Below are 26348 nucleotides of genomic sequence, written 5' to 3' on the forward strand. Positions count from 1 at the left end.
AACCAACTGAATAATACATGGGTCGGGTCTCAAAACACTTATAGGCTCATTAGAAGTCGGTGCGCAAATTGCAACAACTTCTAACAAATCAATTTTTCCTATTCTATTGAAGGAATTGCAAATTATGAATCATTATTTGTCACAATTTATGATTCCTTAAATGGAATCTTTGTACATGAGGGCCTATGCGTTTGAAGGACAATGTTACATGGCTATAGTCTAGTAGCAATCGTTAGACAACTCACAATGCACGTCAAAGTATGATTTTTTGCAAGCACAACACATGGATGTTCGCGGAATTTTGAGATCTAGAACTCACTGAGGTTATAATGGATTAATATATTTGATTATATTGCTAGAAATGTAACTTAATAAATGGATTTATATCTGCTTTTCTAGCCTCCTCAAATACAAAAAAAACATAAAATAAAATAAAAAAGACTCACTTGAAGCACAGAAATCGGAGAGGATGGATCAGATAGAATGAAATAATACCAAACTCCCAGTGGTATTCTCCATTTGATGATTTAAGCTCCTGGAATAAAGGCAAGAGGGCAGAGTGCAGTGAAGTTAGAATATAGTAGGTTGGCTGTTGCTAATATAATTTGTTATCATTTATTTCTGGAAGCCACAATACAGTCTAGAAATATTTTTGCTAGTGAGTTGTCTTTATCATTAGGAAGCTGTAAAAGATTTTTGCCGTGATTGTTGAAATAAAGTTAAGGAGTGTAGGAAATTAGGTTATTAGTTGAGGGGTGAAATCCCTGCTCAAATAATAAACAAAATCCTTTTCAGAGTAAACAACAAAAGTCATTATATTAACCTGTACGTAATCCATTGGTAGCTTGGTACAAAGCAGTCAGGTTTAACTTAGAGGCAATGTGTAAAGAATTTATGCAGCACTTAAACAGTATTAAAGTGAAAACAAAATGCAAGAAAACTCCCAGAAGCACAGAACAAATTTTAATAAATAAAATGACACCAAAACCACAAAAAAGTAAATTAGTAGAAGTGGAGATATAAGTTTCTATAGTTTTTGGCAAAAATATCACCAAATAGCACAAAGTGCCACTCAGGGTTATTGGGTCACGCTAGACCAGGGAAAAGCCACAAATTTCAGGATGACTGGGATGGAGTGTGGCTCTGATACAGGGACCAGAATAGTCCCACTGAAGGGTTACCATCTCATGTTCAGAACAAAGGGGGCCATTCGTGGGGACCAGGAGGAGGCTTTTAGGATGAAGAGCAGGTCAAGTGGCGTGGATGGTCGTGGTTGCTGCGTGAAGCATGCCACCACTAGAGCTTTGAGTTGATTGATCATGGTGGACAATTGCTGACAGCTTGTAGCACAGGTCTCATGTTGCCAGTTGTCATGGATGGTTGCAAAGAGCAAAATGCAGCTGGAGCTTTGCGTTGGTGGTCGTTGCGGGCAGCCACATTTTGGACAAAGAAGTCGCTTTGCAGTTGGGAGGAGCCCAAAACAACTGCATCTTTACCTTTCCTTCAGAAGGAGCTTTAATGATGCTAGCAAAGCTTGTTGTGTTCCTGTAGCTCACATAGAAGGTCAACCAACTGATCCTGGTTTTAGGGCAAGTAGGTGAGTTTTCAGTCAGCAGGGTGGTCCCTCTTCCTCAGACAGCATGGCAGTCCTTCTTTTGATCTTCCCCAGACTCAGGAGTGTTTTGTTGAGAGGTTCTGAAGCTGCTACAATTATACCACCCCGTTTTGTACCGCTACAATTATACCTAAGCCACCCTTTGTGTGGGGAACTACCTGGCCTACCTGCAAAACTGATTATGGTAATTTCTTCCCCTGGGTTTGACTCCAAACTGTCCAGGGTCACAAAGTCAAGGGCAGTCCTGGTGTCATATTCCTTTGTGTGTGCTGCAGGCACACTCCTTTGAAGTGTTATGATATCAGGGCACAACTTCTCCTCAACAATCCTGACATGAAATGCCTCTCCCCTCACACCTAGGTTTCCTTTGTCTCATTGTCTGGGAGGAATACCCAACCCACAAAAGGAGAACCATCCACAGTCATGTGATTCAGGACACTGGCAAAGTGTTATTTTCTAAGTGGAAACTTAAATGCTGACTTTAACATTGAAGGGGATTTCAATTTGCAAATCATTTGAGTGTAACCAAAATATCTCTATCTGATTCCATACTGATGTTAGCATTTGTTAAGTGTAATAAGGTAATCCAGTGTTAGTCTATAGGAGAGACAGCCTTACAGCAGAGGAAAACCAATGTAGAGGTTTTTCAGTGCCAGGATATGTAAGACTGAAAGCCACATGTCCTACTTTTTAAATTCCATACACTATGCTCTATGAAACCTTTAGGCCTACCTTATGGGTATAATAAAAAGGAAGGATTAGGCCTGGAAAACCGTTTATTCTGCCAGTTCCAAATTGCATTTTAAAACTTCCCTAGACCTGCAGTGAATGGCCTAAGACATGTTTCAAAAGCCTACTTCACCGGGTGTCATAAGGAGTGCTGCAGTCCACTAGTAGCATTTAATTTACAGGTCTTGGGTACATGCCATACAATTTACTAGGAACTTACAAGTAAATTAAATGTACCATTTATGTGTATGCCAATTTTACCATGAAGTCAAGGGAGAGCACAGGCACTTACCAATGGTTAGCAGAATTAAAGTGCATAGAGTCTTAAAAGCCAACAATAACGGGGTCAGGAAAGGAAGGCAAAAATCTGCGGTGACCGTGTCCAGATGGCCGGGTCATAAAAGGAGTTCCTGGAACCCCCAGCAGGGGGCACAGCTTGCATATTTCCATGCTTGATCCTGGGGCACTAGATCTCTCTGATGGAAGGAATCCAAACTTGTTTACAGACATGCATTTTATGGAAGAAAAAAGTAGTGTTTAATTGAAATCCTTGCATTTCTTTTCTTGTATTTGCATTTCTTGCACCCATACATTGCATTTAACTCAAAATACTTCTACCATTGTAGTAGTATGATCAATAACAAAACAAGGGATCCTTGCATTCTGGTCACTCAACTATCACAATGAAATTTCTATAAATCCAATATGTAAAACAATTCAAATGTATATAGTGAGTCCAATTTTACTTTTGGACCACAAGTGCATCTAAGTATGCTGCACAGTTAAAGCTTGGGTGCGAAAACTATTACTAAAAAGAAATGTCATTAGAATCCTATCCTCAGTCAAACCTAACCATCCTTGCTTAGTTTAGAGGACCATGTTAAAATTCAATATTTTTCTTCTTTCTACCGCCATGTTCTTTATTGGGAATTGATTAAAAAAAGACAAATGTATGTAGTTTTTGGACAAATCAATTAAAAGTTAGGTGTTCGAGTAAAATCCTTAGGAGTGCAGATTCAACTTTATAGTTTACCTTGATGGTGTGCATAATTTAATTGTGAATATATCTTATATGTTGGCGGGGTGTGGAGTTTTCAGAATACGTACACCTGTGAAAAGAGTGAACAACAATAAAATCAGTTATTTGGATATTTACAAATAATTTTCAGAAACTTCTCACCGCAAAATTACCACAGTTCTTTTCCTGTCAAGGGCAGGAGTACATGTACTTTTACAGTGAGATAAAGCAGTGTTGGAGAAATAAATACATGCATTGATTGGTAACGTTTGGTCATTTTAAAATAAAAGCTTACTATATTTATTTTAACATTTAGGCCTGTATATTTCAAACTTCTTTTGGGCCTCCGATTGATAGTGATTTAATCTTGGACATCATCTACGGCTTTTTGTTTTATAAAGAGTGTTGTTAGCAAATAGAAAAATTCCTACATTACTAACGCATTCCAATCATTTTTAGGGTTTGCTAATTGCTGAAACCCCATGCAAATGTGCGTAGTATCCACTCAGTTGATTCCACTGACTCCTAAAGAAATATTTGACAATTTCATTCTAGTTCATATCCTGCTCGCTGGAATGCCCATATTTATTTTTTAAACGCTATTAGAATGCCACACGAGTCTTATTCACTCTCTAGAAAAGAAAACAGTAAGAATTTGAGGAAGAGCAAGGGTATCTGGGGGGCGAGACTTATGTCAGTGAGGTTATTTCTTAGGTCAAGAATCCTGGCTATGACAAAAGCCATACGAATCCCACTTTCCATAAAGGTACTCCAGGATTCCTTACAAATAAACGATTACAATGAGTTCCAATGAATAGTGGGTTCACCGGAATATTTTCCTTTAGTGTGAAGGTACTGCAACACTGATTAGGTATAGTGTTGCATATAGGGTGGTCTTATATCAGTTCAAACATTGTTACTTACAATGACAAGTTACTTGAGCATGCCATATTATATTTCTTTAAGTTATGCAGATATAGGAAGAATATCTGAACTCAGCAACAAAAGAGAAACACGATCTTTGGAATAACACGACATTGTATTCTTAATAGATGGATAAGCATTACAGCTACGTTGCTTAGGAGCTCAAGCTTACACATTGCTTCAAAATAATGAAATATTTCCATTGTGAGGTATAGAAATTGTTAGTCAAACGTATGTTGTTCATCAAGGCATTGAATATGAAGCATCCGATAATAAGCAATCAGATATTTAACACAATATAGATTTATAAAATCAGCTAATATGATAAATATGATTGATGGAGATTGTTAGAATTTAGTATTCGAGAGAGCTGTAAATAACATGAATATTTTGCTAAACTCTGCTGCTTTATAGATTAGTCGAACTTTAGGTTTAAATCCAACCAATGAACTACTTTTAAAAAACAATGATCAAAAACGAGGAATCACAACTATATAATTTTAGAAAGTAAAGGCTGATTCGGTTTATTAAACTCTTTTTAATATTGCTGTTGTGATCAAATAATGCTGAAACATATTTTAAATCATCTCCCTGAAATTGATACTAATATATTGTTGGCCAAGATAGATATGAATATTTATTTTTAAACTTTATTATAATGCAGTTAAATTCTGACAAGAACATGTATTAGTGGTTGTGAAAGTATGCTACTGCGAACGTCCTACGATGGCGTCCTCCAAGAGTGCAATATACTGGAAATGAATTTGGCATAAAGTATGCACTCATCTACATGAAGTGCAATTGAAGAAACTTCTTTTATATTTAATGATCTTAACTTGGCTGAACCAATGGTTCCTGTGTGTGTGTTGTATCAGATAGAGGCAAAGGCACTCTGGTCTCAGCACTTAGCTTGATTTCCAGCTAATACACGTTGCACACACTGCTGAATGCTGTTGACATACACCCAGAAGAACAGGTAAATTATCCTTTTGTCTAATGGAGATATAAGGAGGAAAGTACGCCCTGTACATTATAGGAATATTTTAAGTCCCTGGGGAGCTCGATAACTATATAGAGAAGCAAGGCCAAAGGCTGAGTTACTATATAAGGTTATGGAACGCTGAGGTGACTTGCAAAGCCATTAACAGGTATGCCTTTCCTGCAACCCACTAAAAACCATGGAATGCAGCTCTTTCATATGAAAAAGCAAACATGTGTGCAAAGATGAAGAATAAAAATAAAACCTCTAGTGCAAAATTCAACACATGAAAAATCTGTTAGGTTTTTCTTGGAAACAGATATTAGAAACAGTTCAATACAAGTCAGTTATATAAAAAGCTGTTCTAGCTCATAATGTGTAGAAGCATGTCAAAAGATTCTAGCTGTTCTGTAAGCAAGAGGTAAAAAAATCATATTCTCTCTGCTTGTCAGAGTAAGTTATCAACATAGAGCAGAAGAAAGAAAAGCAGTGTTCCATTTTTGTTGATTTAAACAGCTGCTTCAATAATGCTCAATGACCTGACCTGCCTTTGGCCTGGCAGCTGTCTTTGGCAGCAGGCATTGTAACATGAGAACTTGACTGTAATAATCTATAATGGCTGTGTTCTGAGGTCTTTTCTTTATAATCAGCCACTGGGTTGAGTCACAAGTCATCGATTATAAAGAAATTAAGGACTGCTGTTAATACAGGGATTACAGAATCCCATTAATAATACTGAAATATTAAATCTGTACCAGGATATGAACTCAGTTCATTTGATCCTGTAGCATGTAAAGGGCAGGGTGTTCCCAGCTGCATTTTCATCCATACCAATTTGGTATCATGATACTAGCACTAGAAAAAGAAACATCTTCTACATAGAACTCAACGTTTGTGTTATCTTAACCATGCGAGCATGGAGTTGGAGTCCACTGGTCTCATACATTTGCCCCATCTCAGAGAAGGACACAGAACTGGAAAAGCTGTCTCATGACAGAGAACCAGAGGAACTTATGGAAGCTGGATGTATTTGAACAGGTATCTGTTAGGTCCACTGAGACAAGTAAGCACCTTGGAGAAACCAGTGGCAAGATTGCCCGAAGCAGTATCATCTTGAAAACTTTGTGGGGCAAAATAGAATTTACCTTCTTCAGCATTAGGATTGGACAAAATTGCCAAAGACTTCTGCACCATGTACATGATAGAGTAGCAAGTCAGGACCCCCTCTGACTCTGACATTTGAATAATTGATGCCTTTTGAACAAAGTCTTGGAAACACCCAGAGGAAACATTGGGTCCAAAATGCACACAGAAGCACTGAGGTAAGATTGAAGAAGCTGCCTGGGGCCAAAATTATTGTTCACAGGTAGGGTAGAAAAGTCCAAGCTTCAAAGAGTCCACCTTGACCACATATGATAATGTGGCCTTAAACTAAACTGGAGAGGGGCCTCAAGTGATGACCTGGGGGAATCCTGGACATAAAACCTCCTTCGAAATCCTAGGTCTGAACCTTTCATACAGTGCAAGCGTAGGGAATATTGTCTGTTGCCCTGTATCAATACTTGATAAAGAAGTCATAATCATCACCTAGATGCATAAAACAGTGCAATTCCTCTTTAGTGCAAATTTGCTAAATGGCCTCCATCAGAAGAGGACCCAGCACATTTTGTATCCACTGTTGAACATATTGAACATCTTCGTCAGATGCCTCGGTATGTAGGTGAAGGTAGCCCTCCTATCTGGCCAGTTAGGTGGTAGAGGACCCTCACAAACTCAGATTGTAGTGGCCATGGACAGATTGATGAAGTCCTGGGGATTCTCCACTAGTGGCAGGACAGGAGCATCATATCCAGCCTGGATTAAGCATCAGAACTATCCTTGTGAGATTGGTCTGCCTCAGTGTGGTCTGACAAATGGTCACAATGATGCCACTTATGCAAGTGCTTCTGGCACACCATAATATGGAATTAAATACTGCATGGAAATGGTGGCGTTTGCGACAAAAACAAGGAAATCCCTGACTTGATCTTTAAAAAATGAGAAATAAGGAGCAGCTTCTGCTCTGTAAATGTGGTGCGTCCCCACAGTACCTGAAGAAATTGTTTCTACTACAGTCAATGTCACTAGTTATGAAATTCATTCATCTCTTCAATCAGCTCATTCTTTCCTGAGGCCATATTCCCTTAGCTCCTAGGAATTATGCTGTTAGCTTAAAATCAAATGTGCAGTCAGTTTTATTTCATTCCATCAACTGTAAAAATAACTTACAAAATATCTTACATGTGCTAAGGTGCCGTAAGTACCATAGTGTGGATATTGCTATAGTTTGATTTATTTTTTCTCTAGGGAAATCCAAAGAATTGTACCAACATGTTAGACATGGGGTATCTGGTTGGTTAAGGTATGCAACACAGCCAGGCAGAACCCACCAATGTTGTCAGGTTAAGTCAGATACACATCAAAAGATAACCTGTGCTCAACTTCTGCAGCTTGGCGCAGAGCAGGTAGGGTTATCTACAGAGGCAATGTGTAAAGCATTTGTGCAACACACTCGCACACAGCCACACAATAAATACACCACAAAAGCGACTTCACTTATTAGAAAAATAGATTTCAGCATTATGAGTCACACAAGAGGAACAATATAAATAACTTGATTAGTGCAAGTATGCAGGATTAGAGAGAATCTCATACATTGCAGGAAAATTGTAAACAATTGCATTAGGAAAACATAGAGCACATAATCGCATGTGTGCCTACTAAAGTTTATACAGTAATTAGTGTGGGCTCCCGAAGAGACTGGAATCTAATTAGGCAGTTCAGTCTTCAACTGTGGCTCTATGCCACTCTCGAGTTCTTCCACAGGGTTCGCACCCCACCACGTGGAAGATGTCCCCCAAACATTGACTAACCCGTAGACCTTCATGACCAATGTGTAGTAAAAGGGGAGTTTAAGGCTTGCCAAGTAATTTTAAATGTCCACTTGAAGTGAAAGTAAACTGCTCATACAGGGCCTGCAGTGGCAGGTCTGAGGCGGGTTTAAAACTTCTGTGGGTTGCACAATCATTGCTACAGGCCCTTGGTATATGGGATAAAACTTTACCAGGGACTTACAAGTAAATCGTTATGGCAAACAGGTGTAAACAAATCACACCATGTTTAGGGGAAAGAGCAGAAGCACTTTATCACTGGTTAGCTGTGAAAAAGTGCCCAGAGTCCTAATGCCAACAAAAAGGCGGTCAAGGAAAAGGGGAAGGCTAAAAGTTTGAGGATAACCCTGCAGAAAGGGCCAAATCCAACAGTACGTTATTAAATACACCCTGATTTTTAATTATTATTGTCAAAAGATTATTTCCTCCCTTTACTAAACTTTCTATGGAGTTTTCTGAACAATTGAATGGATTCGTTAGTTGTTTTAGGACCATATCGATCAAAATCTCGTGGTAAACAACTAGAACATTGGTATTTGAGAATATATTTTATTGTAAATGTGTCTGCCATGGCTAAACATGATCAATAGAGACCTGAATACCTTTGTGATAACTGATGTATTTTTATTTGTTTAGGCCCCTGGGGTCGCTGCGCAGGTGATTGTGGACCTGATGGAATTCAGAGCCGATCAGTATGGTGTGTACACAAAGATGGATGGACAACTCATTATTCACACTGTAAACAAACAAGCAGGCCTGATAGCCAGCAAAGCTGTTTCAAGGTTTGTGACTGGCACAATGAACTCTTTGAATGGGAAGTATCAGAGTGGCAAATGTGCAAGCTGGTTCTTTTTGCCCACGGTGAGGTCAAACCACGAACTTCAGAATGTACAACCGCACAGCATGGACTGCAGCACAGAAAAATACACTGCATGCAGACATTGAACAGAACAGTCGTTGCTGATGAAATATGTGAATATTTTACTCCACGGCCACCTACTGAACAAGTGTGTTTAGTTCCTTGCCCACGGGACTGCGTTGTGTCTGAATTCTCATCTTGGTCCAAGTGTAATAAAGGCTGTGGAAAGAGTCTACAGCACAGAACTCGTTCAGTTCTTTCTCCTTCTCTGTACGGTGGCTCCAAATGTCCAAACCTAACTGAGTCAAGATTGTGTGAATCTAAACAGTCCTGTCCTGCTGGAGAAGAAATTTACACATACAGCCTTAAAGTTGGACCTTGGAGTGAATGCAGAATGCCTCATCTCAAAGATATACATCTTAGTGGGAGAACAATGCTGGATTTCAGTTCAGACTCTTCAGAGAGAGGTTCTTTTAGACAACAAAGCAATAAACCTATACATCATTCCAAACTTTGGAGCATAGAAATAGGTTACCAAACAAGGCAGGTTAGGTGCAGTAGGAGTGATGGAAAAAACGCTATGCTAAGGTAAGAACTACATTATTCAATGCAAATCTAATGTTGTGCTTATTGTTTTATATTTTTGTCAACAATGAAAGCAATGAATGAAAATGGTGACTCCTTGATTACTTCTCAAAGGACTCAGCGCCAACGTAACCTAAGTTGCAGTTATCAAAGTCTGTCTACAAATATCGGAAATGTCTCCGTCCAGGTACATGCCACATTTGGCTGGTTCACACTACAGGATTCAAAATAGGTCAGAAGTAACCGAGATCCAAATCTCTTGCCATGTACTCAAAATGGTCCTACTTATAAATGCAAGTATTGATTAAGGTGTTTATAGAATATCAATAGTTTGCACTGAAACAGTTCAGGGAAATACAATTTTCGTTAGTGTAACAAACACATAGTGATAAAAGGATTGTGTGAATTAATCACAGTTGTTGGCATCACTCGGAGCACTTTGCTGTCAACTGTTTATCACCCACTGCACCCACCACCTTATAGAGAAACCAGCTATATGTAAGTCAGTCTCCATCCTCCCCCTATGGGAACAGTGTAGTTTTAACTGCCACACCATTTTCCCCCCCCAGAAGGCAATACAAACAATTCCAGACCACTTTTGCTTAACTTGTTCCTCATCAGTGAGGTGCACCTTGAATCCTGTTGCACAATGAGCATAGCACCTGCATCTTGGCATACCCATCACAATTAGGTCATTCCAACGTGTCTTTTTGATGATTGCACCGCAGTCTTCTAAGATATCAAAGGCCAGATATTCAAAAATAGGAATAGTGATTACCTCATTGTGAATTTATGTGAATCGCAATTAGGAAATCGCTTCTCATGTATGAAACTTTTGAGTTTCAAATAGCTAATTGTTTTGGGTCGCAAATAGCCCAACCTCATGTTTATAAGTCGCAATTTTGACCCAATGGGATTCGCTGCCATCACAGGATGGTGGCCTGCTGGGGTCAGCAGACCACCGTGTATGTGATTGCTTTTATGTAAGGCAATCTTTGTTTTAAATGCCGCCAGTTTTTCTTCAAAGAAAATGGGATGCATTTACAAAGAACATGTTAAACTTGGAAGGTTTATTTTTTAAGAGTAGGCAGTGGTTCCTTGGACTACTGCCTGATCTTAATATTTTCCCAACCCTTTTCAAAGGGGGACCCCTTCCCATTTGTGAATAGGTTACCACCAACTTCGAGTTGGTGGTAAATTGAAAATGTTTTGCAAGCACATTTTGGTGGCAAAACATTCATACATAACACCTCTATTCGGTATTAGGAAGGGACGTCCTCAGCATGCCACTTTCAAATACCGTTTGGGAAGACAAAAATGCTTCGTACACCAGTTCTGTCTTAAAGTCATAGCGCAGATGTTAATAATCATGATGTGTAGTGATTGATGTGCTTGACTTAAACCTAAACTTCCAAGTGGCAAATTAGTTAGACTTTATTAGTTTTCCTTTGCAATATTTAAGGACCTCCCCTGGTTCACCAATATCTACTGATGCATTGCTGCCAAGGTTTCAGATTGCTTAAATGTGACGTTTTCTATTTATTTGTATGATTATGAGTGATATTCAGCGGCTATGAGTGACACTTTCTGACAAGCAAAATTCAAGTAATGAAGATGATGGAAACATATAAATATCAGAAATTACAACCTATCTAGCAACAAGAAAATCTATGAAGATCTTAAAACTATTGCAAAGCACCAGAAATGGAAGGTCACTAGCCAACATGAAACCAAGACTGCATAGTTGCCACATTTTAAGAGTGCTTACGTGAGCCATTTTCTAGGTTTCAGAATACGTATGAATGACAATCAACTACTAATGATATGACACTAAGAGTGACACTTGTTTACAGCAAAATTCAGAAAATAAGTACACGGAAACAGATAAAAACATAAGAAATTCGAGCAAGGACAAACTATAACAAGCATTGGCATTGCCAATAGGTCTCGCTTGTGGGACCTTATAAGTATTTAGTTTTGCAGCACAATATCCTTGTTGCACCAAGCATATTGTGCTGCAAAACTAAATACTTATAATGTCCCACAAGCGAGACCTATTGTCTATGCCAATGCTTGTTTTTTTTTACTTGTTAGGGGGCAGAGGAGACGACACTGCGGGCTCATAGCGCAGTCTTTTTATTTTTTATTTAAGCTCGGAGTCTAATCAGGAACCACTGAAAACGCAATAAAATTTTTTTAAATAACAAGCCTCTCTAGTTTCCCACGTCCTTGCGTGAGTAGTTGTCGCTCTGCATTTTCCGGAGTTTTGTCCTGAACTAGAAGTTCCAGAATACACATCAGAAACCCGGGCTGAGGAACCGGACAGTTCAACAACAATACCTGCATCGTCGACTAATGCGGAAACTAAATAAAAACAATTCAAAGGGCTGAACTTTTTCAAAAGGGGATCCGCGCATAACCGTGACCCATCGCCAACCCTCAGCTTTCAATGAATAGACGAATGCACTCTGGGAGTCGTAGTTCTCAATGACAAACAGAGATGAGATAACTGGATTACAGTACGAGACTACAGCTAGGGAATCCAAGGCTTGGAAGAATGACCATGCTAGATGGGGGTGGTCTAAAAACACAAAAAAAACAATCGAGTTTATAAAGGACGAGACTGTCCAAAGAAATATAGGACTGGACAGTGGGTGGTGACACTACTCTTAAGGAAGTGCGTGTCTGAAATTCTGAAACATTTGGTAAAGCAGTACAATTCTGCTATGATTGAGAAAGAAACAGTTTAAAAGTGTAAGGCCGAATAATTACAAGCACATAAACAGGCATGATGTGACGGAGGTGTGAGAGGTCTGGCAGGGAACAGATGGCCTGGCCGTGAAGCAGGGGGCGGGGCAGCGCTGGGGAAGCCTGTGGGAGGGTGATTGATGCCTTTGATGTGGGGAGGGAGGAGAGCCTTTTGCGAGCCTTGTGCAGGAGAAATGAACAGATGTCCGTGAGGTGTGGGAGGAGTGCCTGATGCGCGTTCACGTGGTTCACGTGAACTTCATGAAAACGCCAGCAAAAAGCTGGTGGTTTCATGAGGATTTTGGCTACTTGAATTCTCGCTCCGCTCGATGCGCTTGCGCGCATCGATAGGTCGCGAGACCTAAAAAGAACTGCTGCAAAGCACCTGATACTAGAGTAAAATGATTGCATGCCCACAATCTACTCTGATTCTACCTAATTTTACACTTGTGATCACTACTACTGCTTGCAAAACCAAAGACAAATTGCATGAACACAGTAACAGGAAACTAGTAGAGTATTTTTTATAGATTTTGCCTTGGCCCTGCCAGCGTACCAGCAATGTCTTCATGGGGGCCCATCAGAATTTGTTAAAAAACCTGATCCTGCCTGGTGCTAGTCACGTGCTAACCAATGACCGAAACAGGCAGGCTGCTGAGGCATGAGCACATTAACAGGAGCCTGATCTGCCAATAGACGAGTAGTCATATCCTAACAGTTACTGCATATTTAATTATGATCTCAGACCATGTGCGGTGCCTAAGCTTTTTTTTCATAAACATAAATGTTATTGTTCATGTTGAGTGTGATTGAGGAATAGCATCAGGGGAGTATGCATGCTGGTATAATGCATAGTGTAGTAAGGCTTATAGGTCTATTGTCGACATTTGCTAAGTTGGCATGAGCTTCGCTGCCATGAGGATGCTTTTGCGCACGACACTGCATGCATATATTTCACAAGCCTATGGTTTGTGTCACTTTCACATGAGAACTGTCTACCTTGCAAATTCTTTGCTGTGCACTGAGGTTTAGTCTGCACATGATGTTCAAGGTTAAACAACAATGCCCCTTGTTATTCTGTTCTGATCCCTGGCACCTAGACATAACATGCTACACACAGCTGCACTCCTGAAAATCATGTACCTTAATATTGCATCCACAACCTGTTTTTACTCACTTGGAGAGACACCTTTCGGGCAAGAAGAGCTGTGCTTGTCCTGTGATGTGAACATTGCATCTAGGGCTTGAGGTATGGGGGTCTGCTGACAAAGCCAGAGGTCTTCCTTTTTATAATAAACTATCTCTTGTCACGGGGAGGGTGGTAAGGTCGTTCAGTCCTTTTCCACTGTTTTTTAAAACATGCTTTCCCCGTTCATATTCTAAGGTATTGTAACAATGCTGACTATATTGTGTTTATGCTTTTTGCTGCTAGTATTGGCTCGTGTACTGTACCATAGAGCGCGTTGGTTGAAATAAATATTTTAAACTATACCGCGTCTCAGATTACTCTTGTTATGGACAGGTATGAGTGAGTGAGCGAAAGAGTGTCTGGCTCCCGCGATTTCCAAGATAGAGTGACGTGTTCTGGATTGTCTACTCATTGGTAGCTTAGCTGTAGACAGAGAATGAATGGGACACTATAGCTAATAAGTTTGGGATTTTGGGTATGGATGTGGTAGATTGGTACACCAGCTATTCACTGAGGTCCTGTTTTCCTGTGCATAGTTTTGTATATGTGCAGAATCCCCGCAGCATGGCGTCGCCAATGTTTGGTCTGCATCTTATCTGCGAGACGCTTGAGTAGTGCTTGTGCTTGTCCACAATACCCTCAGTTCTGGATGCGGAGGCGGTTGTGATGGGACAACCTCCTATATTGACATTTTTATAGGTTCTTTCAAGCTTGAAGTTATCTAAAAAAGGGTAGTCTCTCTTATTTGCCCTTGTTGTGCTGCCTGATGTTAAGCTGTATTTCCTACTTTCGTGATGGGGCATAACACTGCCGCACACAATCGTGCTCCGCTCAGGGACTTCTTAAGAAATTATGGTGTCCCTGATGTGGGGGTGTCTTTGATTTTTGTGGTAGAAGCGGATCCTGCATATACGTTCTAAGTCTTTTACTCTTGGGTCACCTTTCCGGTGGTGGAAGCAGACGAGAATGTGTTTCATGAATGCACTGCCGCAGCTATTCCGGTTGCGTATCAACCCTACCGGACCCTTGAGGTTCCAATCACAGCTTGACAACACCAAATTTGGTTTAATGGTGCCTTTCCTCACACATTTACGCCGGTCTGTTTATGTCCTTTATCAATAGAAGGGGCCACATGACCGGTGTTAGCTGGGTATGCAGCACACCCGCTTGGGCTATAGACAGCTACGCTCCATAAACTGCGGGTGTTGCATACTTCCTCAATTTGTGTACACAGAGAGGTTATACAGTTCGTGTTGCGTGCTTTCCAGGTGACTCCAACTGGAGTTGTTGCACAACTTACAGGGGCTGGTGAGTTGACTATCAGTCCCGTTATGGTTAATTCGGTAATGGGAAAGCGTCTGACAAATAAGGATGAATTACCTTATTGGACAGTTTGAAGTTGTTTTTCCTAACACCTCTCCTGTAGAAAAACACAGAATTTACCTATTAGTTTGCCTATGGATTTGATTCCAGAGTTTGCTCATTGTGACACCTGGGGAAAGGTGTTTACAGCTGTATATTCAAAGTGTTTCAGCACACTATCAATGACTGTCCTCCCCTCCGTGAAAAAGCGCGTTGAAGATGAACATGGCGCTGAATCGGCCGTGGAACTGGGGACGAGTCTGGTGGGAGTGTTCGATGTGGTGGCTGATATGATCCTTGCAAATGTCAAGGGCAATGCTGAGAGCTTTCAAGTCACCAACGGCTTGGCAGCAGTCCCTGAAGTAAACAGACCACGCGAATTACCAAAAATTATTACATAAACTTATAAAACCATTGGCCGCAATAATTTGGGGAACAAACCTTTTACTCAATCGGAAACACAGGCTCAAACAGAGCCTAAGGTGCCATCTCACACAAATGGACGTCCAGTCTTTTCTAAAAAGAACTGGAGGGAAAAAAAGGGCCAACAACAGCAGAAATAGGGGTTTCCATGCTAGTTTCCGAACACATGAATCTTCTGAGCGTATTTATGACTAGGACTCTTGATAGATTTTAGGTCCAGTGTTCTCCTCGTTCTTCACAGGACACATCCAGCTCTCAAGCTAGTGGTGGGGATCACCAGGATCATGGCAAGAGTCAGCCAGTTCTAAGGGGATGTGATCAGCCATGTAAGTTTGACAGTAAAGGGAAGCAGGACAAACAAGCACGTTTCCGTGCCGCTTTTCAAAAGAAAAAATTTGCAGCATTGACAGCGAGATATGCCTCAGACAGTGAGAGCATGACTACTGGAATTGACTTGGCCAGTAACCCTGCTAGACAGCGCAGCAGAAGTTATAATAGTGTGGGAGGCACTGCATCCTTGTCTGGAGGCGACAGCAACTGATACTTTCATTACTGTGGAGACAGCTGACACCCGTGGGGCCCCCGGATCGACTGTACAACATAATTTTTGGTATAGTGGGTGAGATTGAGAGTGTAATCACTGGGATTTTTTGGGATAAGCCGACCACTTCCCATGACATTTTGCTAGCAGAGGCAGACTGGCCCCCGACTTTTGTTCTGCCCGCGGCTCCCGGGAAGGACGGGATACTATCTAGTTTTTCACGTTACGTTCCCAAGGAGCATGCAGAGGCTTTTGCAGCTGATTGGGCTTTGGCCCTGGTGCCAGCTCTGTACCATAATCAAGTTGGCTGGGATAAAGATTCACTGCCACATGATACTCTAGTGCGGTCGATGCCTCAACCAAACCCCTATGTCCTATTCGACGGGAAGCAAAAGGTCCTGTCGCTGATATTCTCACTCAATCGGAATATCAAGGAGTGATCGAAACATGTGTATCGCCAATGAATAATCTGCTCTTTACTGTATCCAAACCCGATGGGTCTTATCGCATAGTTTTTGAACTCCCATTGTCGGACCTTTGCGGTACAGAATACCCATAGTTCTGTCTTAGTAGACAGCTTCACGTGTTTGCACTGTGCTACGTGCAATTCGCGTAGCCTGTAGTTGCACAAACTACTCTGGCGTAACGTTGTCCTATGCCCAGGTTTAATATAGATTTGATCCAAGTTTAAAAACACAGGCATTCCTGCAATATGAACAAGAATATCCTATACCAAATGAAATCTTGCCTCTAGATCAGTATGAATATATTATTTATGCCGATGGACCTGCACAACCAGCTATGGAAAGTAGGCAGCAATATTTTTCGGCGTATGCTATCGCTAAAGGTTGCATGCGTGATGGCAAGTTCCATCTTAGTTGCACAAAAACGCAATCTCTAGGAGACTGCACGGCTCAGTTGGCAAATTAAAAGGACTCATACTGGCACTTGTAAATATCGATCGAGAATTCTCCACACTAATCGTGTGTGATTCTTTTTACTGTGTACAGTAGTAGAATGAATACTTACAGCATTGGAAACAAAACGGGTTACAAGGTGGCACAATGAAGCACAGGCGTTACAGTGACTATTTCTTTACTGAAACAGTGCTATTAGTGGCCAGGGTTTACTAAGCAAAATAAAGACTATGCCTTGAAATGCGACATCTGCCAGCAGATAAAAGGTTCCACCGTTGCACGCCTGGCACAGACGCCATTACTGAAGTCCGACAAACTTCTCACATGTGTGTACTTGGACCACTGCGGCCCCTTACAAACGGACGGGACTTACAGGTATATCATGGTAGCAGTGGATTCATGCTTGAGATTCCTATGGGTATGGCCTCAGCGTTCTGCTGACGCTTGAACTGTTATAAAAGATATGTGAGTCTTTATCAGTACACACGCAGTTAGCACGTTACATTCTGACCCCGGCCCTGCGTTTAGCTCTCAGGCTTACAAAGATGCCATGGAAGGAATGGTTGGAAGGAATGGTCCTAGCATTGCGGTTCTCATCTCCGTACCATCCCGAGGGAAAATCGATTGTGGAGAGAAAAAAAACGGGACTTAAAGCAATCTTTAACAGCGAGGGTATTAGGCAAGGGCGGTAGTTGGGTCACACACCTTTATGGGGTACAGCGGGCATTAAACAACCAGCCAATAAGTTCTCTAGGGGCTGTCACTCCATATGAGGTCCTCTTTGGGACACAAATGTGGGTACCTGAACTTGATTGTGAAGGTGCAGTGGTGGATAAAACACCATTTGATGTCCATGATTGTTTGGCTGTTTTACAGGATCTAAATTAATTCAGGACAAAAAAAGCGATGTCCATCTAAAGCAGACCGCCACTGAGGAAGTCAAGGTAGTCACGGCAAGACCTGTCTGGATCCCAAACATCGGGGATCTGCAGAGAGAAAATTGCGGGCAAAAGGAATGTGGACTCTCTTACAGAAAACCTGTACCAGTCCTTGCACTACACGGAACAAGAACTGTGCTGCTCCCGCCTCTTGCTGGAAAAAAAGAGAAAAGATTTGTCTCAATCGACTTAATTAAACCACACTATGTGGCCGAAACTAAACAGTAGGCCTAGTGGACTTCGCTGTAGCAGACGCCCTCCTCTAGCTACAATCCAAGAAGTTCAAACAGAAAGACTTATCATATTTAAAGAGCCACCTGTAAGGAATAAAGGACTAAGCATCAATGCTATGGAACTTGTTCCATTTGAACATGACATTTATATTCAAAATGAAAATCAGAATAATTCACAAGTTTCAATTAGACCAAATACAGACGTCTACATCAACATGCCTTGAGGAGAAGAAAATAACATTTTAACCGATCCCGATGCAATTCCAACAATTGATCGAACAGCTTCTGGCTATTTCATTAACTTTGATACATTTTCTCTGGATCAAAGTGAGCAGGAAAGTACGCCAGCTAAAACACCATTCAAGCAACAATGAACCCCTTGCCTGCTTATGACGGAACATCACTGTCATGAGCCACGGGCGGCGTGTGCTCATGACGGCGTTGTTACGTCATGCTGCAGCCACTCCGCCCACATTGCATTAAGTCCCCGCATGTGCAGATGAATCAATGAGCGAGCGGGGCCATGACGGAACCACGCCATCATGAGCACACGCCGCCCGTGGCTCATCACGGTGTGGTTTTGTCACAAGTACGGAAGCGCTCCGCTCACCCCACGCCCCCCCAGCGCCACAGCGGGATTAGTGCAGCGGCCAAGGGGTTAAATAACTTTGTTCTCTTTCTTCAAAAGTCATACCTGGTATCACCTTGGATTGCACTCTGGGTAATTTCTGGTATATTGTTTTTCTCTCTGGCTAGGCTTAGTATTGACTTTTAGTATGCTTATCAATGGACACTTTCTTCAACAAGGTCCCACAGCCCAAAAGGTCAACGTCCTACTGAAGCCACATTCATCATCACATTGTGAACAAAGAGATTTGTCATCAGTGAACATTACAGCTGTTCTTATACCCAATGGTATAGTATGGGACAAGGTTGATCTCAACATGTTCGAACCAACCAAACTTTTAAAAACTAATCATGCATTTAAAATCTCATTGAGTGATTTCATTACCTCCAGTACATTTTCTGATGATTGGGACAGTAAAACAGTAAACAACATGTTGTCTGATTCAGAGAAAACTGCTGCATTTTCAAATAATGAAATGTTAGAGGGTTCATCAGACTATGATAAATTGTACTGGTACCAACATTTTGGTCATCATTTCCTGCACAAATCCATTTCACCTAGGAGTGTATTTGAGTACCATCAGTGGGAACATTGCCCAACACCACCAAAAGTAGTTCACAAATGTTTGCACAGAAATGTGCATACTTTTCAGGGTTTAATACCACAGATCCAGCCACATTTTATTATAAGGTTGTACCAAAAGCAGCACTGAAGATTATGTTGACGAACACTAAACAGATTTACTCTAATTTCTTTTTGGCTCAGTTGTCTGAACAGGGTTTCAACCTATGGAAAGACGAAATTGACTCAAAATGGATTTGGGGTTCAAGGAACTGGCAAGTCCAGGGTACACAAGGCACTTTAGAGCATGCATCATTCCACAGCAGATGATCTTTTTAAATAATACTGTGCTACAGACATCCTGTCTCAGAGCAGCCGAGATAAAGGACCGGAACACTCCAAAGTTTCCTACACTATCACAGGGGTGGCAGAATTCTTCTTCAAAAGAAGAGGCAACAATTAATGACGTACTAAAGTATAATAGATCAGATCCAAATTGGAAGGAGTGGGTGGTTTGGCCCTTAGACACAAACACATGTCATAAACGGTTCCTACACATCACATAGGCCAGATCCACGTTATGTACAGAGAAAGCATCCAGGGGTAGTGACATCCTATAGTGTGGGGAAGTTGTGCCTAGAATGGATAGAAACCTCAACACTTGCAGAAGTGAAACAACACTTATCTTTACTCTCACAAAACATGGATCCTAGGGACTTTTTACTGGGACCTATGAAACAACGTCAAAAACGTTTCATATATGCAGGCATTTATGCTGCCTATAATGAAATCTGGAAGATTTCCCAACAAGAAGCCGCAGAGAGAATACGGGAAATAGACCATATGTACTTAGAAAAAGCTTTAGCTGTGGTAGTATTATTTTCTGCTATTGACATACTGGAACAGGATTTAGCCATATTACAACATGGCCAATGAAAGTTAGGTTCTATTATGTTATTGAGCTGGACGCTATAATCTTTGCATGCAGGCTTTGTGCTTTGGCGTTTTATAAAGAGTTTGTCTCCCATTTCAGAATACAATCTAACTGATATACAGATAGAAATGGCACAAAGAGGAGCTGAATATACAATGCTGCAAATTGAAAAACTGGACAGGCTTCCATTCACATTGGCTGAATTACCATCCACAGAGTGGCTAATCCATGGCCAAATCGCTGTCCCATTCACAACATTTCAGTCTCACTATTGCCTAGAACAAAGGCAGGCAGGTAAATATGAAAAATTGGATAGAGAATACATTAAGAAATCCTGGCATTTACCATATAGATTTGGATGCTGGAGTGGTGATCAAGAAGTGCTTCTTAGTTGTAGTAACTGCAAGAGTGTTTTAAGCGGTTCTCTCATGTGCCAAGATATAGTTATGCACGGGGCCTGTAGTGGTTCAGTTTCAAATCTGTCTTGCCACATGAGAGGAACTCCAGCTGCTATGATCACGCCAGTGTTTGAGTTACTTTCAAATGGAAGTTGCTTGATGCTGAACGATCAAGGTTGTTGTGGGATGCTCCCTGGCATTGCCTATCTGGTCACCGTGAACACGAGGGTTACTTGCTGTATGCAAATATTGTTTCCTCTGACAAACACAGTCAGGGAGGCGCCAGTATGGCCTTCACTCAATGTTTTTTTTATACAGTTTGAGGCTTTGAGCAGAATGAAAGCCATGCTTTTACAGAAAACCGTGCCATTGACCTCTGCACAAGAAACCTTTGAACTTCAAGTTGCAAGGACCATGACAAAGATACAGGTGCTAATCCTTACAAACAAACAGCCCCTGACATTTCACAGAAATGGTGGGTCGTATCGTAAATATGTCAGATATGAGCGGTGTTGTACACCTATTTAAAACCATAGGGTCAGTATTCCTTAACACCTTCCAGACCATCCTCTGAGTTATACTGGAAGCATTTTCAGGGCTCTAACTCTGATCCTGCTTGCTATTGCTCGAATCCTGATTGTCGTTTACCTGCTTCGCAATGGGCGAACCATCTGCCAGTGAGATTGCAAAAGTTCTCCTGGAAAGATATTACCGTGAGCGCATGGTGCAACATCTGGGTGCGCCTCACCTTCGAGAACTAAGTGCTTCTTGGTTCCTGTCATTCAGACCAGTCTACGAAGACTGCATCATACCTGTTTTCCGATGTTTGTTTTAAGGAGGAGAATGTGAGTTGGACATCTCTCTGACACCTCTAACGGAGACACCAGAGGACTTAGTTTCCAGGCTGAAACCACTGCGGTCCCATGCTTGACTCTGTCCTCAGCATATTGCCACCTTAAATCATGCATTCCTCGAGGATCTGCAGGTGCCCTTGACCGAGTTGGATTTCAGCTCCACCGAGGTATCGAATACAGCAACGGCTGCCTCACCAACAACTGTTGGCAGCACTGACGAGTTTCATCTTTTTTTATCTCACAAATAGAAGCGGGATAATAGCACTATGTGAGGGTGGATGATTGTAGGGGAAATGCACCAAATTAGTAAAACTGCCCTCACACACACATACTGAAATACAAGAGGGATAATAGCACTACGTGAGGGTGAATGAGTGAAGGGGAAATGCACCAAATGAGTAAAACTGCCCTCTCACACAGCAAGCTGTGTGTGAGTTACTACAATGTTTGTCCCCTATGACAGCAGGCAATGACAATGTCATGTCTCCCAGCCAGGACATATAATTTGAATGTGGCTCAAAACAAATTCAGTTTTTTCTTTCCCCTTCTTTTTACTCAAAGGAATTTTCTCAAATTGACACTTTCTATACCAAAGCATGGCCTTCTAAATACGCTTGCAGTAGTTCAACTTGTGTGATTGCACTCATTTAGAACTGTGATTTGCGGAACTTTGCTAAAAATGTCATACTTTCACAAAGAACATTTTTACACGTTTTTTAAACTGTTTTTAAATGAAATTGTAATGTTTTAGAAACTTTTTAAATGACTGCTTGATAATTTTATGCACTAACACTGTTATAAATGTGTATCTCAAATGTGTATTATCATTGTTAAGTATAAGGTGGAGTGGTTGTTCTATTTTATATTGGTACCCTGATATAGGTCCTGGGAACATCCTACACTTTCCCTACATCATGTCTCCATAATTTCGTATGAACGAGTCTTATAAGGACATAACTCCAAATAAGGACAGACTGCCTTGTGTGGACATTACACCTTATAAGGACTGTAGCCTTTTATGGACTAAACCTTTCACCTAGTTCAATGCAGGTGGGTTTTTCCCAATCGATATTACTAAGACATCATCCTTAGCACATAAGAATAATTTATGAGTACACTCTCCAGGAGGTATACTTCACCTCTCCCTTCGACCCACAAGGTTTAACCCCAACGTCATCCTCATACTGAACAATGGGGAACATACGCATATAGACTGTATAACTACAGCACCTCTTGCTATCAGAAAGCATGAGGGAACCAAGACTTCAAGGCCGACACACTGACCAGAAACGCTGCAGCTCCAGCATGCCATTTCTCCAGCTGACAGTGATCTGACTATCCCTTGCGGGTTGTCCAGCTCAAGTCCAGGAAAAATTCCCACACTCTCACTATTCAGTTACAGGGGTTCAACTAAATCCTAGTGGGATTCTTGGCTCTTAGACTTAGGCTCTTAGGCTTAGGCTCTTTTGCACCTACTTACATGCTAGGTACACTTAGTTACGTCTAGACAGGCATCTTAGGAATGTGCACTTTATTTTATAAATGCATGTTATATTCATGTATGTTTTCCTAATATTGCAAAATGGTAGAGCAATACTATTTATTTTTATTCACTGTACTGCTGGTCCTAAATCTCTGCTACTATGTTACAGTTGTAGCAGCACACTTATTTTACATGAGAAGAACAACAGTACAATAAATTCCTATTGTAAACACGCTCAACTGTATCTTCTGTGTATCTCTCTGAGAGCAAAACAAGTCAGCACGAGTGACTGGGCGAAAAGTTGTATGTTGTTTCCACGAGTCTGAGGATATTACGTTCTGAGGTTGCCAAAAACTAATCTTTCTGACAACAGGAGATTCTAGTGGGACTGCGAGCTAGCTATTGCAAAAACATAGGCTGACATATTTTGTGGGGGTGTACAGAGTCAGTTGGCTACCAAGCCTACAGTATATGTTATCTGTAAACAGCGTAGATCCGCATATAAGGGTACTATCAGAACTACACTACAGAACATTGCCCTACACCCCTAAAAAGCAGCTAAAAAATACTTAAGAAAAAGTTTACATACTTCTCAGATTTTGATAAAGCAAATCCTGAGTCATATTATTTCAAATTAGGTGGCCCTTCAACTCAAAAAGTCATGTTAACCTATAGTAACTTGGTTTATTCCGATTCCTTCCGTAATGCTCTGCACCTAAAAGACTATAATCATTGGAAGGACATAATTTACTTTGGGGTTCTAAGGATTGGCAAGTGCACGGCACTGAGGCGCCACATCGTGCCTGCGTCATTCCAACACAGATTTTGGTTTTAAACATTATAGTGTACCAGAACACATGCTTTGCCCTGGCAACTGCTAAGAAAATGAATGCCCTGCTATTCTGACAAAAGCTGAATATAATAATTGGCGCACACATACAAATTATACCATTTTGGCTTTACAAAGTTTGTTCCAAAATAATTAATTTAATGAATCTGCCATGGATCCCCTAGGTTGATTAATTTGGCCAACTAGTTTGAATGCCTGCCAATCTTCGTTTCCATAACTCTAGTTTAGGTTTCACACAAGACGGACCTGACCCTAGATTTTCTGATTCGCATACTGTCACAACCTATTCTGTTGGTAAATTGTGTCAGCAATGGTTACTGCACTCTATACTCTTGTCCGTTAACCCCTTCGATGCGTCATGGCATATACCTCTAGGGTGCTCATGACGAGCTCAGCTCGTCATGACCACACCCATTAACATTATGGCCCAGCACAGCAGATGAAAATCTGCAGCATCCATGTGGTTAAACAACATTAATCTTTGTTGTCCACCAATATTAATTTGGCCGATTTTGTCATAGGACCCAGAGCTCCTAGAACAAAACAATTGATATATGCTGCTTACAATGAAATTTGGAAACTTTCTCAAATTGAAGCAGCATCTTGTTTGCGGGAAATAGACCAGGCAAACTTAGAAAAAGTTTTGGCTGTTGTCGACAACCGTACTAATACACTGTCCTCCTGCACTTATACATGAGTGATAATATTGTTTTCTCTGTTATTGACATTGTGCAAGAAGATGTGTCTCTGTTATATCATGGTCAGAACCAATTGCGTTCTGTGATGTAATTTCCATGGATTTTGCAAACATTGAAAATGGGAAAAGTGCCATGGGATTATTTGAATGCAAATGCTTTGTTTTCTCTGTTTAATTTGATAAACAAACAGCATTTCATGTCCATGAAAGATGCAACCTACACTCTTTTGCACAAAAATAGACCCTTTGCCCTTTTCTGTAGCAGAGTCTGACTCTGCTGTTTGGTTAATCCATGGGGTTATATCTTTGCCTTTTTCATTGTTTCAGTTTTAGCTCCTGTATGAAACATTACCCTGTAGGCTGCTTTGAACCCCTTGGAAGTGCTTTTATACATGAAGTGTGGTTCTTGACTTTCACTTATTTAAGGGAAGACACCGAGGTTTATCTTACCGAGGAGGATTGTGACTTCACAGTAGGACATTCCTTGGTATGCAAAAACATACAGTTGCACAGGGCGTGTAAGCTTTCAGCTCCGAACCTCACTTGTGTTTTAAAAGGTAAACCAGTGCCGCCATAATTCCCACATTCACACTGCTTACTAACGGTAACTATCTTATTTTAAATAATCAGGAATGCTGCGGCTTGCTTGCTGGCATACCTTACATTGTAACGGGTTTCCAGCGCTTAATTTGGTGCAATAATGTGCTTTTTCCACACCCCCATGGGCCGCTGGATAGTTCAGTTTGGCCTTCAATACCAATTTTGAAAGCAGATTTGAACAAGCTGAGCAGATTAAAGGCACTTTTAAAGCAACAAGAAGTTGCATAGACTTCTGCTCAAGAAACCTTCACCCTCCAAGTGCGGACACTAAAATTCAAACACTTTTAAATACTAACCTCCCACTACATTTTGGGGAGTTGATTCATCGCATATTCAATGAGTCAAATACTCAAGGCCTGGCTAATTTTTTTAAACATGTGTGTCCCGGCCTTGTGTCTTCTTTTCAGACTATATTTGGTGTAATACCTGCATTCATTCATTCTATCTTTTCAAGTGTATTTAGTGGTTTTCCGTTACTATTGTTATTGGCAGCGGGAATCCTGGTTCTGCTATGCATGCTACGCACTGGCTGCTCCTCTTGCGGTACTGCGCAGGCCAGGCCAGCTGCAACTGCTTCGTGACCGGATGCATGAATGCTTCGGTACACCGCCTCTTACGACACTCAGTGTGTCTTATGGATTATCTTTCCGTTTTGCATATTACACTTGCGTGCAACTCGTGTTTTCGTGCATCTGCTGCAAGTTTACTTGGGCATTATTAGAATTATGCCTCACCAACACGTCATGTCCAGTCCCGCATTTCTATCGGCTGATGGGTCCCTTAGTTGCTCATGAGCAGGAGTGTACTAAGATTGGCATAATAGCGCGTGCTGCTGCACTTGTAATTTTGGCACAATGGGACATCTGTGTGGCTTCACAGAATCTTCTACTTCAGAGCTACATTGAATATCACACAAGTTATCCTGCAATGCTAATGGAGGCGCCCGACTATGAAGAACACGCTTGTTCATTCACCTTGCTGAATTGTATGCCATCTTACTTTTCCAATGACCAAAATGATGTCCATCTGCAGGGTATTGCATTCTTTTGCACTTACACCTTGATGAATTAATCAGGTACATTGCAGTAGGCATCAACTGGGTTTCCGGATGCCTTGCTTTCAACAATTTTTTTACTCACACTGCCTCCTCTCTTTCTATTTTTTTCACTTCTTCCAGGACTTGGTATTTTTACACAGACTTTCTTCTTTGCTTTTTCCAATTTGATGGACAAGCCTATTTATATCTGCTCACGTTTTTTAAACTTTGTTTTCTTTTTTGAGTCTATGTACGATGGACTTATCAGGGGGCGGTGTAGTAAGGCTTGTAGGTCCATTGTTGACATTTGCTAAGTT

General features: G+C 41.1%; 1 protein-coding gene across 1 annotated transcript in view; it reads left to right on the forward strand.

Moving 5' to 3' along the window:
- THSD7B (thrombospondin type 1 domain containing 7B) overlaps positions 1-26348 on the forward strand; it is a 1994218-nt gene that overhangs the window by 478276 nt on the left and 1489594 nt on the right. The window contains exon 3 of the mRNA XM_078682458.1: positions 8832-9642. Coding sequence (XP_078538584.1) covers positions 8832-9642 — 811 coding nt within the window. The remainder of the gene's footprint in view (positions 1-8831; positions 9643-26348) is intronic.

Source organism: Lissotriton helveticus, chromosome 3_1 (assembly GCF_964261635.1).
Source record: "Lissotriton helveticus chromosome 3_1, aLisHel1.1, whole genome shotgun sequence".
Taxonomy (NCBI): Eukaryota; Metazoa; Chordata; class Amphibia; order Caudata; family Salamandridae; genus Lissotriton; species Lissotriton helveticus.